We start from the raw sequence: 18,521 nt of genomic DNA, 5'->3' as shown, positions 1-18,521 counted from the left end.
AGAGCAGCATAATGTCCTGCAGAGTCTATCTCAGCCAAGTCCACTGACCTGTGAAACTCTAAGCTTTCCACCCTACTAGATGTGAAAACTTACAAAATTCAACCTCTCTTGCTTTCCAAGCCAGTTGCCATGGGGATGTTTTCCTCATATGTGCTAGTCTGTCTCTCACCCTTGTCTGCAACTATGACTTCCTCCCTGCTGCAACGGGCCATGATCTGTCTCCAAAACCACATCTCTGCACTTCCTACATTTTTTGTTATGGCCTCTTCTCTACCTTTAGTTGTAGTTTGTTCTGCCGGTCGCCAGGTCTATTCTGGGGCATTTAGGATGATTTGATAGTTACCTAGTTGTAATCATGGGATGAGATAAGCCTAGGGTCCTCCTACGCTGCTGCCATCATCCGATTCCTGCTGACCTTTAACACTCCAGGCTTTGCTTTAAGACTTGCGAGTTGCAAGAGCTCACGAAACTTGGGCCCTCTCACTTTCCAAGCCAGTTGCTCTGGGGATTTATTTTCCTGGTGCACTTCCCTGTGAGCTAGTCTGTTTCTCTTCCTTCTCTGTGATCGTGGTGGCCACAATCTGTCTCCCAGACTGTATCTCCATACTTTCTACCTTCTTCGATGCAGCCACTTCTCTGCCTTTATTTTTGGAGTTTTTTCTGCCAGTCTTCAGGTCAATTTCTGGAGTATTTAGGATGGTTTGATAGTTATCTAGTTGTATTCGTGGAATGAGGTGAGCCCAGGGTCCTCCTACTTTGCAGCCATCTTCCTCTCCTTCTTTGTCACTTGTACTTTTGATATAATGTCTAAGAAGGCTTGCCTACCCCAACATCACAAAGATTTACTGCTGTTTTATTCTATGTGTTTCATAGTTTTATCCCTCACCTTTATGTTTATCATCTACTTTGAGTTAATTTTTGTGTTAAGGGAAGGATCCAAGTTGAGTCTTTTGCATTTGGAAACCCAGTTGTCCCAGCACCATTTGCTGAAGAAATTGCTCTTGCCCCATTGAATGGTCTCAGCACCCTTGTCAGAATCCATTGATCATAAATGTAAGGTTTATTTTGGGACAGTCAGTCCTGTTCTATGATGTGTATTTCTGTCCATATATCAATGCCACACTATATTAATGATTATAGATTTATCATGAGCTTTGATGTTAGAAAGTGTTTCTCAATTTGTGTTATTCTTTTTCAAGTTGTTTTTGGATCAACTTGTCAATTTTTATTAAAAAAAAAAAAAAAAAACAATCATCAAACAAACAAAAGCCGGTGGTGATTAAATCTGCAGAGCTTTGTTTTAGATTTGAGATTAAAGTCAGTGTACCCAAAAGGGCATAGGTATAAGAAAGTAAGCCAGTCTGTTTCCTTAAATAATCCAGGGACAATGTTTCAAATTTTGCTTCCTCTCACAATCATACTAAAGGAAACATTACTGGTTAGGTAGTGAATACAGATTTCTGGAAAATCCCTGTATAGGTTGAACCTTTTTATAACAAATCTGACTCCCTGCCTTCACAGAGTCATACTTGACTTTGAGTTAATTTTGAGTTAGTTAATTTTAAACTAGTAAAAAACTAGTTTGTCATAGCTGATTTCTTTGGAGTGTTGTAGAAAGTCTGTTCATAGTTAGTAGGTGGCAGGTGGTGGGGAACCACGTGCTGGCAGTCTTCTGTCAACCGTCTCTGCAGTAAGCAGGCTGAGACTATCTGCTCATCGCTTGTTTCAGTTTAATAATTGATGCAGTTCCCCTCACTTTTTCCTTTTCTCATCCTTAGGCACGGCTTGAAATCTGTGCTTTGAGAGATACTGTGGCTGTTCACCTGACACCTGAAAGCAAGTGAGATGCTAAATGTTTTTGTTCTGAATGCTTCATTAAAAATAAAGATTATCTTATTAGTATATAAAATCCTTTGTAAAGATAACTGGTCAGAGTGAGTGCTCATGATTGTGATGTGATAAAGTTTACATTGCATTAATTTTTTTCGCTAAAAAGCATAATAAGCCAAAGACTCCTAATACTGGTTCTCTGTAGCATAATATAAAGGAAAAAAAGGTTTAATATGATTTTATGTTTTTCATTCAGTAAGATAAATCTTAATCTCATAAGTGATATAGCAGAGCATTATATATTTCTGTTGAAAAGGAAAAAATAAGAATTGAGTCTTAATCTATTCATAGCAGACTCTGAGGGACCGTTTAAGCATTGTAAATATCAGCATAAGAGGAAGCCTTGTGGTTTCTCTACAAAATTTTGTAGTGGAAATTTGATGATAACTTTTAGCTGTTTTGAATGAAAGTCAGGATTTCCTATCGAAATATCAGTAGGTGAACTGAAACATTACTGACTACTTGCCTATACAAAATTGTTTACTCCACTGGCAGTCGTGCCTAGGAAATACTGGGCTATATTGTTAATATGCCTGAGAATCCAAGTAGTATAGAAATAAAATGTCTAAGGACACTTGGTGTGATACAGTTACTCATCTCCAGCTTTTGAGGACATGCCTTACACCATCACTTGTACAGTCATTATCACAACTAAAAAGACTTTCAACAGTTTTTCCTAACAAATGAAGTTAGCTTCTTATTCCTGTTCCTGATGGCTGACCAGAGCCATTCTGGATGGTTCCCATGTTAGTTATGGAGCCACACCTTTTCCCAGTCATCATTTTTCTACATAAAGTACTAAATAATAGATAATAGAGGGCACTCCACTGAGTCCATATTTGATGTGGGTACATGCTTCATGTAGGCACCTAGGTATTCCTTTTAATTTAACCTTTAAGAGCATGAGTTCCTCATCTACACAAGAAAGATAATAAGTAGTTTCTAGGCAGAATTTTGGGGTAATTAAATGAAAAAATGTGCCAAGTTACCCCCTAGCCTGTTGGTGTACTGCAAATAATCAGTGGTATTGTCTTCATCATCATCATCATTACTGTCATAATGTAAAAATAAAGAATAATAGCATTACATTACTTTTTGTTGATTGAGAAGAGATTTAAGATGACGTGATAACAGCAGAGACTCCTCTCTGCATCAGGAAAGAGGAAAGTCGACTTCATAGTGGGAAGGGAGCTGAGTTTGCCCACAAGCTGTAGCCTGTTCCTTGCCCTAACCAGGAACAACTGAAGTTTCCAGGACCAGTTTTTATAACCCTCTTGGAACTTCGTAGTCTCTCTGTTTGCTGCTGTGATATTTGCCCCTCGTTTGAGAAACCTCGCCCAAGACAATGTTTGCTAGGGCACTGGTGAGGGTCCAGTTTTACAATACAGGATCAAAGACCACCTTAAAGTCAAGAATAATCACATTTATTTCTTTACCTTTAGTCAATGTTATAAAAGAAGAAGAGATGAGAAGTTAAAAATTATTCCTTAGTGACCAGTATAAGTCATTACCAAAGGATTTCCCCTCAAGTGCTTTTTTTTTTTTTTTGATTCGGTAGCTTTTCTGGTAGTTTCTACTTTAAAAAGTTAAGCATACCAAATCGGTGGGTTTTTTAATTCACACCTTTTTAGGTTTTCATGAAAAGAAAGGATGTTGAATTAAAACCAACCAGTCAATCCCCACTTACCATACAGATTTTAAATATGATAATAACTAAATGCTGTGGACTGTTTAATTAATGTAAATCAGGCCCTCTACATGTTAATACTATAAATGCCCCCATTTGGTAATCTCTCACAGGATCATCTCTATTTCTAGTTCGTTTCCTCCCTTTCTTACCAGTTGCTTTACTAGTTCAGTTTTGTTCTGAAAAGACTTTAAAAATTGAACATTTCCATATTATGAAGCTCTCATCTACCGTGAGTAGCACCCTGCTGTCAAAATCCGTCTCTTTTAGCTTTTCAAGCCGTGTTTCATTTCCTTGTTGAGTTTTCTGACCCTGCTCCTGCAGGGCCTCCGCCTGGGAACCATACCTTGTACCCTCACTTTTACTTTTACTTTTTCTATTGTTTTTCACTTTTACTTTTTCTACATGCTTCACTGGCTTATACAGGTTCCTTTACATTTAAGATGTACTTAAGAGTTCTCAGTGATGCTCTTGATCCCCCTTAGAAATATGAAATGTTCCAACTTGAATGTTGCCTGTCTGTGTTCCAGGTCGAGTTTTAAACAGGCTTTAGAAGCCCTGCCTCAGCTTTCAAGCGGAGCAGATAAAAAGTAAGTTCTATGTGCCGATTTCAAGGGCAGCTCAGATGTGTGAGCAAGGTTCTGTTACCTCGAAGGACTGTTTGAATAGGTAACGGTTTGGGCGTCAGGATGTACCCGACGGCCCCTGGCAGCATGCGTTACGTTGGCTGCACCCGGCCTGTGTCCCAAGTGCAGAAAAGGTAAAACCTTTCCCCTGCGTTTATGGCACTTGAGACATTAGTTCTGTTCTTGTTTTAAGTGACTAATACAGAAAACATTTTAAGAAAGTTTATTCTGACTCAGTAAACTATATCATTGCCCTAGATTTTTAAAAAGATATTAGAGAAATGTAAGAAGGGCAGCATAGTAAAATGCAGAGCTTGATGATTTTTTTTCCTTGGAGTAGCTCAGCAAGGTGGTTTGTTTTGTTTTTGTTTTTGTTTTTTTTGTTTTTGTTTTTGCTTTATATATTGCAAAGTAGTAAAAAAGTGAATTTGTACACGTGACATAATGAAATTATATACATTCCATTAACATTATGTTAATGGTTTTGCCCAGAGTTTAAACTTTGCTACTCACAAAAGAGGAGATTCTGACCTGAGACAAAATGTAGGCCAGGCAAATCTCAGAAATGCTCTACCCCCGTCAGCTGGGGTAGCGGAAGCGCTGTAGGTCTTTGCTCCTCCACTCCCCGTAGCTGAAGTCCATCCGCCTTTGCATTTGGCTGCTCAGTCCGCAGACATGAAAACCGTGGTGCAGGCTCTGTGATTTCGCGCAGGAGACTGTTCTGGAACCCAGGGGGTGGAGAGAACACGTGTTCTAGTTCTGAGCTTTGTTAACCCCACGAAATCATCTTCTCACCATTAAGCCCACTTCTTGGTGCTTCATCTGAAACAAATGATCTCTTAAGATCCTTTCTGGCCCTAAAATCAGACATCAAACCAGTTAAAGAAACTGAGTCATCAAGTACTAGGATAATTTGCCCACCGAGTTACAGCGGACCCTGATTCTCCTGGCGCCTAATTCACCACCTCCGTTTAGCACTCTCCAATATTTGTTAAAAACGAGAATGCAAAACAGGAGGAAAAGACAAATAGGCCAGGGGTCAGGATGAGGAGAAAGGTGGCCGCAAAGAGGCAACACAAAAGGATTTGGATTTGAAGGGTTGTTAGGTTGCTACTGTGTATTTATCAGTATCCGTAGACCTGTATGCCCAAAGGAGTACATTCAGAATGTATGAATTTTTACTTATTCTTATGGTCTTATTTTTGTATTTAAATTCAATTAGCCAGCGTAGAGTAGTGAATCAAAAAAGAAGTATAGCCCCAAACATTAATGGGCTTTAGGAAGAAATCTAATTATTAATCTAGGGGAAGGAGACAGGAGGGAGATTTCTATATATAAATACAAATATGTATATAAATATATATTCCTTTTGATTGGCTTCTTTGATTAACTTACTTCTGTTATTGAGTTAATCCGTAAGTAAATAGCTTCTCAGCGAGCAGAATCGAGAGCCGGCACTCGTCCCTCCTGTGTGCTTTCTCGTGTTGCTAGGCGACCTCAGTGTGCAGGTTGTAAAGTAGCTTCTCGTCCCTGCAGGTTGCTGGAAGAGCTGCTGAACAAGTTCAAGAGCAGCATGCACCTGCAGCTCGCCTGCTTCCAAGCTGCTGCTTCCACTGTGATGAAAACATAATCACCTCCAAGATAAGGGCATTCCGGAGATTGGCATCTCATTGGTCGTTTTAGTACCCTCGGGGTATTGGCATTCAGAGCAGTGGGTTTGCAGTCTGTCTCTTTTTTTCCAAATTGCTACCTTAAAGAGGGGTCTGTATACGTTTTATTTCAACCAAAATGGCCTTGTTTGAAATGCCCAAGCATTACTTTGTCATTTTTATTACATTCGGCCCTGTCTGTCTTTAAAATACCTTTAAATATACATATTCTTAGCTAGATGTTGCACAATGAGTGCTGCAGGAGGAGCTGCTGTTCCAGGGGGTGCCGTGAGGTGGCATGTGACTAAGATGTGACCGAGGCATTCTTCAGTGTCTCGTGTGCCAGACCTGTAGGGTCGGCAGCTTCCAAGACACGTGGAGAAATTGTAAGAAGACGCTTGGAAAGTTAGATACATAGACGTCCTTGGAGCCTGAACACTCCTGAACCGTACATCTGTCCTTAAAAACTTTATTTCATACCTATGCCTCTAAGTCTCCTAACTCAAATGGATTTCTAGAACATCTGCGGTTTGCCTAGGAAAATGTTACCTCTGGGGTAGATCATCTGTGGTCCCGATGTCCACGAGTTAACCTTGTGTTTTGCTGCCTAACTTCTGTTTCTCACTGAGCTAATAAACACCAAGCACCTTTCGGTGTGGCTTTCCTGTGTCTTACTCACCCTTAATTCAACGTGTCTTCGTGTCCATGCGTTGCCTGCCCCTGCGGACCCGCTGGTTCCTGCGGTGGGGCTTGGCTACCCCGCACACGCTGATGGGGACGGCTGCAGGCCTCGCTGCTCCCAAAGGGAAGCCAGCGCCTGGTGACCCCTCCTGCCCACTGCTCGCTCCCCCCTCCCGCGGTGTCCCCCCTCCACCATCCTCCCCCTTGGGCGGACCGTTCTCAGTGGCTGCGGGCACGCCGCCCGGGCAGCCTGTGTTTTCTGAGGATTCCAGGATACTCCCCTGTCACCAGGCGGTAGAGGCGTCTGGTGAACCTCCTGCTGTTTGCCCTACATTTGCTGCTGACTTCGTTTACCAGAACAGGTTCAGGGCACCGTGACCTCGTTCAAGGTCAGCTTCCCCCAGCTAACTTGATCACACCGTCTGCCCAGAACACTGAGTAATTTTCTTACCCGGAGGCTGTGTGTCAGGGTTCTCAGGTACTTCTGTGGATGTCACAGAATCCCCTTTTTTAAATCAGTATCTTTACGAGCACAAGTAGCCGTGGAGCGCAGTGTGGCCAGATACAGTGTCAGCCATTTAAAATTAAAAAGCCATTAAAAGTCCGTTCACTCGGTGTATGAGTGACACCACTACACCTGGAAGTGAAAGTCTAATTTTTCAGATGTGCTTGATACACTTACCGAGGAATACGCAGGCTGTGGTCCCTCCTAAGCGTGTTAACTGTCACATCCAACAGGATCATGAGCCGAGCGCAAATCCTCCGTCCTGAGTGTTTGTTATTTTAAATATCCAGTACAGGGCGTCCACCCAGTAAAGGGGGTGTCCTTAACACAAGATGCAGTTTAGTTGTTCTTCCCCTAAGCGTCTGTATTTCAGCCTTTCATGGCCTGTATGACTTTTTATGTCTAGTTTTCATGCGCAAAATAAACACTTAAATTCTAGCTTGCCTTGTGTTTGACCATAAAGCAGGTATCAGCTGTCCTGCTGGTCCTGCGCCCGCTGGGGGCTCGCCGAGCGCTAGACAGTGCTCCAGAGCATCCATTGGCCTCCCAGTAGCCTCGTGACAGCCCTGTGAGCTACAAGGTGCTGGGCCCATTGCACAGATGGGAAAGAAATGAGGGCTTCCGAGAGGGGCTGGCGACTTGTAAGACCGAAAAGGGCAGGATGTGTCCATCAGAGCTGTCTGGCTTCATCACCCCTTAGGTTAGCCTCGGCTAGTTCCTCCTCCTGGCCAACCGGGCCTTCTGCTGCGCCCCCCCCCCCCACCAGCGACACGGCTCAGGGAAGCTCTAGGTGCCGGAGGATGACAAAACTTAAGCAAAATAGAGACAAGAAAGGGCTCTTGTGGCTCAGAGAATGGAGGGGAGGCACGTAAAAACCCCGTACCCAAATGAGGTGGTTCAAGGACTCCTATGCCAACAAGTCAAGGGGGACTTCTTGGAAGAAAGGGGGATTTCAAGACCTTCTTGAGGTAGAGAAGAAGAATTCAGTGGTTAAGAGGAGAAAGCTGAATACACTGTAAGTTAAAGCTGTGGGAGATACAATAGGACTTGGAGCAGATTTTCCAAAAAACAGCCAAGAAAGAGAATGAAGATCTTCGAAGGCCCTTGCACGCCTTGCGGGAGCATCGGGGCTTAGCGCGGCCACGTTCCCGCCATCGGCCTGGCCTGGCTTCCGTCCGTCGGCAGAGTCCGCCTCCCCTCCGGGGCTACACACGGATTCCGAATAGCCCGGTTCTCCAAAGACTTTCTGGGCCAGCTGCCGTGGGAGTGGGGTGCCCCGGAGTGGGTCCGGCCGAGCGCGCCGAGCCCCGCAGCCGTGGGCAGGCGATCGGGGCGCAGCCCGCCGGGGGGACCGACGAGATGGCGCTTCAGGCCCGGGCTTGGGCCGCACGACGATGGCCCTCCCTGCTGGTCACGTGCTGTGTGTGCGACGTCCTTCTGCTGGTGGAGCAGGAGCGTTACGGGGTGTGCCCCGGAAGTCATCACAGCTTCCAACACGCTTTTAGATCCAAACTAGGCGTCCAGAAGGAGGTTGGCGGTATTGGAGTGACCACGCGCTCCAGGTAATGCTGCTTGACCGCGGCCTGACACTAGGCTACATTTCTGTCATTAAAACCCCTTTGAGCGGTACTGTCGTCGGGGCTTATGCATACGGATATATAGGGTGCTCCGAGGATGTGAGGTTCACGGAGTACTTGATCCGTGTATCTCCAGGGAATAACAGTTTCAATGATTTTAGCTTTGCATCAAACGCATATTTTTGTACATCAGTCATGCTTTTGGTGGGTTGGGGTCATCTTCTTTTCTGTTCACCCACGTTTTATTTATTAATTTTTATTTTTTTTTTGATAGATTTTTTTTTAATTTTATTTACTTATTTATTTATGATAGTCACACACAGAGAGAGAGAGAGAGAGAGAGAGAGGCAGAGACACAGGCAGAGGGAGAAGCAGGCTCCATGCACCGGGAGCCCGATGTGGGATTCGATCCCGGGTCTCCAGGATCGCGCCCTGGGCCAAAGGCAGGCGCCAAACCGCTGCGCCACCCAGGGATCCCTATTTATTAATTTTTAAAGATTTTATTTATTTATTCATGAGAGTCACACACAGAGAGAGGCAGGGACACAGGCAGAGGGAGAAGCAGGCCCCATGCAGGGACCCTGATGTGGGACTTGAACCCAGGACCCGGGCTCACGCCCTGAGCCGAGGGCAGACGCTCAACCGCTGAACCCCCCTGGCGTCCCTGTTCACCCATAATTTAAATTCAGTTTCTCATAGGCGTCCCCGGAAAGCCTTTTCGTACCCGGCCAGGGCACAGATGCACAACGATAAACATGTTATAAGCAGGAGCTGGGCCTTTGGGGCACCTGCTTGTAATGTGGCTAATAAAATCCAATAAAACGCCGAGATACCTTTTTCCCGCCCAGCACACACACTCGTAGACGCAGCCCACACTGCCGGCCGCGCGGCCTCCACCGGCACCAGAAGCATGACCGGCGTCCCCCTGGGTGTGTCGCCCAGTCCTTGCTGACCGTGCCCTGGGGGGTTCTTGTCATTTCTCCCACGTTTTCCTTGAATATTCCCGTCCCATCTGCCTGCGGACTCTTCGGCGAGGCGCACGTCCCTGAGAATCAGGACGACCGCCTGCCCGACCACCACCTGCCAAAGGAGGCCCACGGGGAGACTCAGCACCCGGGGGGGGGCGTGGGATCGTGGGCCGGGGGGCCAGCGTCACGGGAGTCACGGGAGGGGCAAGAACATGCTGGAGGGAGGACACGGTGGGCGAGGCCACATGTTGCCAATGTGTCCCAGCGGGTGATGCTGGGAAGTGGCTCCTGGAGTCGACACTTAGGAAGTCGTAAATCCCCAGAGAGTGACCAGGAATCAGGGACACTTCTTCTTAGCTCGCCCACGAGCCCCGTCACGAAGCCGTGCCTGAGGGTCTCGGCGTGTCCGGCCCCACGAGCGAGAGTGAGGAGTCTCCCGAGCCACGTCTGCAAAGCGCTCTTCCTCTCATTTTTTTTGTTTTGTTTCGGTGTTGTGCTGGTGTGGGGGGGGGATGGGGGGAGGGAGGGGAGGGGGGGGGGGCGGGGGGGAGGGGGGAGGGGGGGGGGGGGAGGAGGGGGGGAGGGGGGAGGGGGGAGGGGGGGGGGAGGAGGGGGGAAGGGGGGGGAGGGGGGGGGAGAGGGGGAGGGGGGAGGAGGGAGGGAGGGGGGAGGGGAGAGGGAGGGGGAGGGGGGAGGCGGGAGGGGGGGGAGGGGGAGGAGGGAGGGGGAGGGGGGAGTGCGAGGAGGGGTGGTAGGGGGAGGCGGGCGTTGGGGTTGGTTGGGTTTGTTGTTGTTACTGTTGTAGGTTTCAGTGTTACTTTCTGGTTTTTTTCTTTTAGGTTTTTTCTGTTTATTTCTTTTTTGGGGTTTACTTGTTTTCTCTTCTTTCTTTCTTTCTTTCTTTCTTTCTTTCTATTTATTCATTTGCTTCCCTTTCTTTTTAAATTCCATCCCTGGGTATCCGATCAGTTCCCACCACCCCTGCTGCTTTTGCTGTTAGAATGACTTGCCCAAATGTGTGGGAAATATCAGAAAGGGAGACAGAACGTAAAGACTGCTAACTCTGGGAAACGAACTAGGGGTGGTAGAAGGGGAGGAGGGCGGGGGGTGGGAGTGAATGGGTGACGGGCACTGGGTATTATTCTGTATGTTAGTAAATTGAACACCAATAAAAAATAAAAATAAAAAAAAAAAGAATGACTTGCCCCTGCCTTTCCTTTATCCGGAATCCACCCTTCCAGAAAGCTTCCGCAGTTTCTAGCTCACTGATCAGGGCTCCCCGACCCAGGCCTCACCCGAGTGTCCCCCAGCGTCGGACGGCGTGGAGCTGTCTTCACTCTGCTGTGTGGCGCCCAGAGCCCTGCCCCGGGTGGCAGGTGGTGTGGGGGGCTGCAGTTGCTCGGCCAGTGCCGCCGCGCATCCTGTGGGGCCCACAGGTGCTAGCCCAGCACTGCGACCAAATGCCCCTCGGACACCTCTATCCCGCGTTGCTGATGAAGCCATAGCAGCAAACGTGTCATTACCTTTTTACATTTTCAGCGATGCACATGGTGTGGGGTCCTGGGGTTCCACGGGCCTGGTTGTGAAATGAACCGTCTAACCTCCGCCCTGCCCTTTCCCTCGAGCCCTTCACTTTGGAATGATCTGCTTTTGGTATTTCCTTCAGCGCCGCTGCCCTAACAGGTTCATGTCCCTCCTTCGTTCCCCCCCGCCCCGTCCTCCCCGGAGCACACGCTACTCCCTGCGTCTCCCCTGTAGCCCAGCTCCCCAGCCTTTCCTCCCAGGGTGCTTGGTCCCATCGCTGTTCCTTGCTCAGGTTATTGTACGATGTACACACCCCCCAGTCACAAGCCAGGACATACCAGCATCCTTCTCCTGTCGTACTTTTTTGCAATTTTTGTGGATTCTACGAAGTTTTCTCTCCTCCCAAAACTTCCCCCATCCACGTCACACACGACGTCCTTGTGCTGTACTCAAACACGCAGATACTTCACCAGGTCTGTCCCCTCGAGCAACCTTCCCCGCAGCTTCTCAGCCTTCTCTAGTCTACACTGGCTGCCCTCAGGCCGGCCCCACAGCTGTCACCGGGGTCCGGTCATTGTCGTCATCATTCTAGAATTTTACTCTGCCCTTCTTTTCTTGGACCAACTGCTGTTGGATCTTAGAACGTCCTCCTCCTTGATTTGCCCCCTCGTTGGGTAGAACTCAAACGGTATATGGGAGGTTAATTTTTTGAGATCTTCAATGTATGAGGAAAGTCTTTAGGATAACTTGGCTGAATACAAAATTCTAGGTTGGAAACCTCTCCCCAGAATTCTGAAGCCTTCCCGCCGTAGTCCTCCAGGGTCTGTCAATCTCTGCTTGTATAATCTGCTCCTTTTTCCAGTTTTTTGAAGGTTCATAATGTTGTTCAGGGTGTCATGCCTTTTTATTCATGGTGGGAATTCTGTCTCTAGATTTTAGGAATTTGTCTTAAATTATTTATTGGAATCCCTTCTGTCCCTGTTTTTATCCTTATCTTTAGTATTTGGATCTCCTATCCTCCTTTTTTTAAAAACATTTAAATCTTTTGACTTTTATCCTACTTTCTGAGAAACTTCCTCACATTTATGGTCCAGCCTTTTTTTAAAAAATTATTTTTTAAATTCCACTGTAGCTAACATACAGTGTTTGTTAGTTTCAGGTTGTCAAAACTTTTTATTGGTTTTCATTTCTGCTGTTTTTCATTTATGAGAATTTTTTTTCTCTGAATATTATTTTTTATAGCTCTGTTGATTTCCTTTCTCTGGAGATAATTATACTATTTTAGAAGGTTTGCTTTTCTTTTCTTTTTGCATAGCCTCCAAATTTCTTTATTCTTATCATACATTAGGCCAAATGTCCTAAAGCTTTTTCTCAAATTTCTAGCAAGCTTTAGATATTTATTCATATTAGCAGTAGAGCACTAAAAAGCTGAATTGGACTGTAAGATCCATGGAATGGATGAGGCTCATCAGCTTCACTTAGGGTCGTATGCATGGGTGGGCCTCTCCACTGGGGAATCCCTAATACTATAGTTGGGTCGTTTTTCTGGGACTGGTCAGATTTCCGCGAGAGAGTCCTCCCCGTCTCCTGCCAGTAGCATATAAACTGCTCCCAGTAGTCAAGAGAGAGAGGGCGTGGAGGCCGGGACAGGAGCGTGCCCTCGGCCAGATGGGGTGCGCCTTCTGCTTGCCCTCCAGAGAACGAAGCTCTAGTCTGCTGCCATGTGGGAAGGAAGAGAAGACCTAACATCCAGCTGTTTCATCAACGCCTTTAAACCGATCATTTGGTTTTAACTGCAACTTAAGCTCCACTTCCAGAAGTTCCCACACCACAGATTCTTAGAGCATTTTGCAGTGTAAACGAGGTTGCATCTTTTTGTCTTTCACACTGCCCATTTAGGATCTGACTGGTTTAGATCTAAGTCAGATTCCGCTTACCCATATACGTGGCCGCTTTCAAACTCTTCTAGCTATTATTTCCTCTCCTTTTATCTTTTACTTTGTGGATTTATGCCTTGTGTGTATATTTAACTAAGTATCAACTATCTACGGTAGCATATGTGGTTATGTGCAGTTACACATGGTGTGTGCGTACCTATATGCGGCACATACACTAGATGCACACACACATGCACATAACATGACGATAACATTCTGCATACGTAAAGAGACAGTTTGGGGTAGAGCTAAAGTTAATATGTTGTTTCAATGTTCCATCTATAACTGAAACTTCAGATTAATTTTTTGTTCATTTATTTGACCCTTAACTGTTCACATCCGCGTGGGCTTCAGATTTGTTGCTAATAAGATATTATTTACTACAACTTCTAAACATTGAAAGGCGCTTTCTATTCTGATGACCCCATTGCCCATCCCTGGGTGCGGAAGGTACCAGGTCAAGCTTAGCATGCAGAAACTCTCTTTTATTCCATACTTAGAAGTCTTACAGTGCACCAATGATGTATTCTGGCCAAAAAGTCAAACGTGAATATCTAGACCTACTTAACAATTTGTAGGAAATAAAGGGGATATCAGTGGATAACCAGCAAAATCAATATTGCTGGGAATAACCCCATTTCTTCAATAACAAATTTTCAGAGAAAATTAAAGAGAGGGAGGGTCCAGAGGGCATCCTATATGATACAATACATTTCAGAAATGTGTCTAATTGCATTGTATGGCTGTTATTTGGATCCTGAGTTGAGCCAACATATTGTTTTAAGAAAATTAGACATTTGGAAAAAGTTTAAACAATATTATTCTAACAATATTTAAACAATATTGATTATATTAAGGAATTATTGTTGCTATCTTATGTGTTGTAATGATATGTGGTTATAATTTTCAAAAATCTATCTTTTAACTCTAAATGACATGATAACATGTCATATGAGATATTGCTGTAAGGCTACAGTAACCCAAACTTGTATTGCCAAAAGAATACACAAAATAGATCAGTGGAACAGAATGCATAGCCCAGAACTAGACCCAGGCAAATATAGTCAACTGACCTCTGACAGAGGAGCAGAGGTAATACAATGGAGAGACCAGCTTTTCAACAAATAGTTCTGGAATAACTGGACAGCACATGGAAAGTAATGAATCTACACACAAACCTTGCACATTTTACAAAAATTAAGTCAAAATGGATCACGGACCTAAATATAAAATCCAAAACTATAAAACTCCTAGTAACATAAGAGCAAATCTAGATGCCCTTGGGTTTGGCAGTGACTTTTCAGATACAACAACTATTTCTAATTGCCAATACTTGGAAGCAACCAAGATGCCTTTCAGCAGGTAAATGGATAAATAAACTATGGTATCTTCATTCAGGAAAACATTAATCGGTGCTTAAAAAGTACATATCAAGCTATGAAAAGACATGGAAATGAAGGAAGCTTAGCTGCACATTATAATGAGAGAAGTCAATGTGAAAATGCTACAGGCAGTACATTTTCAACTATGTGACATTGTGGAAACGGGAAAACTACAGAAACTAAAAGTATCAGGGGCTGGAGGGAGGGGCGAGGGGATGAACAGCAGAGCACAGAGGGTTGCGAGGCGGTGCAGCTGTTCTACGGGATACTGTACTGAGGGTTGCATACACTCATATGTTTGTTCAAACCCCTACGACACCAAGAGTGAAGCCTACTATAGACTCTGAGCCTTGAGTACTAGTGATGTGGCAATGCAGCTTCATGGGTTGTAGCAGGTGCACCACATGGTGAGGATGTTGACTCTGCAGGGGGCTGTGTGTGGGTGGGGGGAGCAGCGAATAATACATGGGAAATCTGTACTTTCTGCTTGGTTTTGCTATGAACCAAAGCGCTACAATACAGCCTATTGAACATGTGTGATTATCCCTTAACTGTTTACAAATAATATAATTAAATGTCTGGAATTTTCCACAGAAAGATCCAGGGTGAGGCGTCAATGGAGAACAGAGGTAGCGAGTAGGCTGCAGATTAAGTAAGAGTGGCCATGAGTTGATGATTGTTGATTCTAGATTACAGGTAAATGATGCTTTATTATACCGTTCTCTCCACTTTTGATATGTCTGAAATTTTCCATAGTAAAGGCTTTGAATACTGAATAGCTCAGCTGGGTTACATGAGGGTTCTATAACCAGTAGAACAAGTGCAGGCAACTAGTAGCGAACCCCTTCATAACTGGAAAGAGGTGACTGAGAGTGAATAAGCGTTAGACGCCCGCTGGAGGCCGAGGGGCACAGAATCATCCATCTTCACATCCCGCTGGAGCAAGAAAGGTGTGGGCTGGGACATCTCGGTGAAGGACGAGTGCTCACAAATCCTTCATGAGAAATCCTAGCTGCATTACTGTCCTGACAGAAATAATGGTGAGTGATGGTTGCTACGATGACAGCAGGTATATATTCTAGAAGAACATTTATTCCTTTCCATACTATTCCTAATAAATTGTGAAAGTCTCAGAAAAAAAAAAAAAGATCATCTCTATAAAAGCTACAAAAAAAAACTCTTTCCCTTTCATAGTGCCTACTGAGAATATTACTATCTTAAGAGATGGGTTTTATAGTCGAGTAAAGTTTAATGTTTCAAAAGATACTGTGCTCTGATTCCCATCCTTGCTGGGTATGACCCTACCAGACTGGCACTGCTACAGATGACAACCATAAGTTCTGGCCATAATTCGTAAGCAACAACCAGAAGGCATGAAGAATGGGCAAAGGCAGGAAAAACCCACACTGAAATTATCAGGATTACAAAGTGATTTCACATTTTTCAGTCTTTAGTTAGGAACCAGGTATAATTGGTAGGTAGTGGGGAAGGTGTCAGGGGCCTACGTGGAAAAACCGATGTCTTTCTGCTTTCAGAAACCAGAAGATTGTATTCAGAAAACTGCACTTACTGGAGAGAGAAGAAGAGTTTTAGAAAAGAACCAGAGGCCCCCAAGTTCCGTGAGTCTAAATCTCTGGCTGACACCCCTAAGCAACACCTGAATGAAGCAGACTCAGCTCGTCCTAAAGACAAAGATTGGAACTAAATGAAAGCTTCCACTCAAGGAACACTTAAGAACCTGAGTTTGCTGTTCAACTGCAATTGACTGCTAAACCAAAAGAAAAAGGGTCCAGATTATTCACAATTTATTATTCCGGATGTCTAGAATAAAATGTAAAATTATCCAACATATAAAAAACAAGGAAAATGGAACAGTTTCAAGAGAATAGAAAATCAACTGAGACCAACCTCAATAGATCAATGGATATTATCCAATGTGAAGAATAGAAAAATATTTAGGATAAAGTGAACATATGACTTCAAAGGTACCTGTTAAATATAATCAGATAATCTAACGTATGTGTAATTGGAGTACTAGAAGAAAAACAAATGGAGAATCAGGAAAAAAAAAACACCTTAAGTAATGGTCGACACTTTCTCAAATTTAATGAAAAGCACAAAATTACAGATTCAAGATATTCAACAAACAGAAAAAGGATAAACACAAAGGTTGCAGCAAACTATAAAAGTCAAAGCTAAGAAGCAGGTCTAGTAAGCAGCAGTAGAAAAAACATATTACATACAGGGGAACAACATTTGAATTCACTTCTGACTTTACATCAAAAACCATGGAGGTCAGAACGGAGTGAAATAGTCATGTCTGAAATGATAGAAAAAACTGTCAGTCCAAATTGTATATCAAGTAAGAATATTCTTCCAGAATGAAAGCAAAATAAAGACATTTTCAGATAAAATCAAGAGATTTTGTTGCCAGCAGACCTGCGCTATAGGGAATGTAAAGGAAGTTCTTGAAACCGAAAGGAAATGATACCTGACGGGACCTCAGATCCTCAGAAAGCAATGAAGAGCATCATAGACGATAAATAACTGGGTAAATACAATACTTCTGGGGTGGTTTTTTTTTTTTGCCATCTTCTCAAAATTTTTATAATACATATGACTTATAATACATATGCATGACTGTTTAAAGGAAAAATTATAGCATTGTCATAGTTTATAACATATAGATGTGACATAAAAGAAGGAAAATGGACCTACATGTTTGTAAGATTTCTGCACTTAAGGAATATATAACTGCAAATAGCCTATGAAAAGTTAAGGATATATATTTTAATTCCCAGAGCAATCCCTAGAATAATAATGAAGAGAAGTATAACTAAAAACCAGTTAGAATCGTCTGGGTGGCTCAGCGATTGAGCGTCTGCTTTTGACCCAGGGCATGACCCCAGAAGTCCCCGGGATTGAATCCTGCATCGGGCTCCCTGCATGGAGCCTGCTTCTCCCTCTGCCTGTGCCTCTACCTCCCTCTCTCTGTGTCTCTCATGAATGAATAAACAAAGCATTTAAAATATATGTAAATATATAAATAAGAAAATTATAACTGAATTTTTAAATAATCTGAGTAGTATTAAAATAATATTTAAAGGACATGAAGAGAAGAACAGAGGAGAGAATGGAAAACAAACAATAGAATGCTATATACCCACAGCAATAGATTTATTAAATAGTAATGGATTAAACATTTCAATTAAAAGGCAGAGTTATCACAATAGCTCTTAAAAAGCTTTACACAACTATATGCTATGTACAAGAGACGCACAGGAAAGATGAAAGTAACTGTATGGGAAAGCACATACCCTGCCAACAGCAAGCATAGAGAAGGCTGGAGTGATTGTATTAATGTAAGACAAAGTAGATTTTAATACAAAAAAAATGTAAGAGATAAGGAAGAGCTTTTCATGGCCATAAAATGGGGAGTAGAAAGACCTAATCAAGCATGACCTAATGAAACAGCAGGTACAACGTTAAGACACAATGAGGCAGTCGACCCAATGGGTGAGATAGGTGAGTGGATTGGAGGTACGAGCCGCTGGGGGGAAAAATACAATGAAACAAGAATTTATATGATTAAAGGGAAAGATAGGAAATGCCATATCCTATTTGGAGAGCTGTAAACTCTATGCAAATGCTAGAACAATTAGACAAATCAACAGAGACATGGGTTCTGAGCAATACCACCCTGACCTGGTTGGTTTTTATAAAACAGTACCCCGAACAATTGCACAGCACATTCACCAGCATAGACCGTATGCCGGGCCGTAAAATAAATCTCCAAAAGTAACAATATTCAAATCACACAGAGTTTGCTCTTTGATCACAGTGGAGTCAAAATTTGAACCAATAACAACAAAAACGTCTCGAAAACCCCTCAATATTTGGAAGTTAACACATTTCTAAATAACCCGTGAGTCAAAGAGTAAATAACTAGAGAATTCAGAAAATAGTTTGACCTATTAGTTTCCATGTTAAGCAGTTTAAGAAGAACAAGTTAAACGTCAAGCAGGTAGCATGGAAGAATAATGAAGGGCACAAATTAATGAAATAGAGAACGCATAAGCAATAGGGAAAATGAAA

At 43.7% G+C, this 18,521-nt stretch overlaps 1 protein-coding gene and 2 long non-coding RNA genes across 10 annotated transcripts in view; 2 read left to right on the top strand and 1 right to left on the bottom strand.

The window, feature by feature from the left end:
- Window positions 1–6,526, top strand: part of EXOC2 (exocyst complex component 2) — a 224,900-nt gene extending 218,374 nt beyond the window's left edge. For all 7 annotated transcript variants that reach the window (XM_038584007.1, XM_038584006.1, XM_038584008.1 and 4 more), the window contains 3 exons: window positions 1,779–1,840; window positions 4,108–4,167; window positions 5,740–6,526. In XM_038584007.1, the coding sequence (XP_038439935.1) occupies window positions 1,779–1,840; window positions 4,108–4,167; window positions 5,740–5,833 (216 nt within the window). In that variant the 3' untranslated portion in view covers window positions 5,834–6,526. The remainder of the gene's footprint in view (window positions 1–1,778; window positions 1,841–4,107; window positions 4,168–5,739) is intronic.
- LOC119867634 lies at window positions 1,266–5,843 on the bottom strand. 2 transcript variants are annotated; one of them, XR_005384197.1, is made up of 3 exons: window positions 5,599–5,843; window positions 4,735–5,025; window positions 1,266–1,830 (listed from the first exon to the last, which is right to left on the bottom strand). It is a non-coding gene; the product is annotated as an uncharacterized LOC119867634 (long non-coding RNA). The 2 variants fall into 2 exon arrangements; XR_005384196.1 differs by having other exon boundaries at window positions 1,268–1,830; window positions 4,735–4,924.
- Window positions 6,527–11,513: 4,987 nt separating the features above from the next.
- LOC111094051 lies at window positions 11,514–16,560 on the top strand. The gene is made up of 2 exons (XR_005384198.1): window positions 11,514–15,466; window positions 15,962–16,560. It is a non-coding gene; the product is annotated as an uncharacterized LOC111094051 (long non-coding RNA).
- The last annotated feature ends 1,961 nt before the right edge of the window (window positions 16,561–18,521 follow it).

The sequence above is a fragment of the Canis lupus genome, chromosome 35, assembly GCF_011100685.1.
Source record: "Canis lupus familiaris isolate Mischka breed German Shepherd chromosome 35, alternate assembly UU_Cfam_GSD_1.0, whole genome shotgun sequence".
Taxonomy (NCBI): Eukaryota; Metazoa; Chordata; class Mammalia; order Carnivora; family Canidae; genus Canis; species Canis lupus.
Note: the sequence above shows the minus strand (reverse complement) of the source record. Positions and strands in the feature narration are given on the sequence as shown.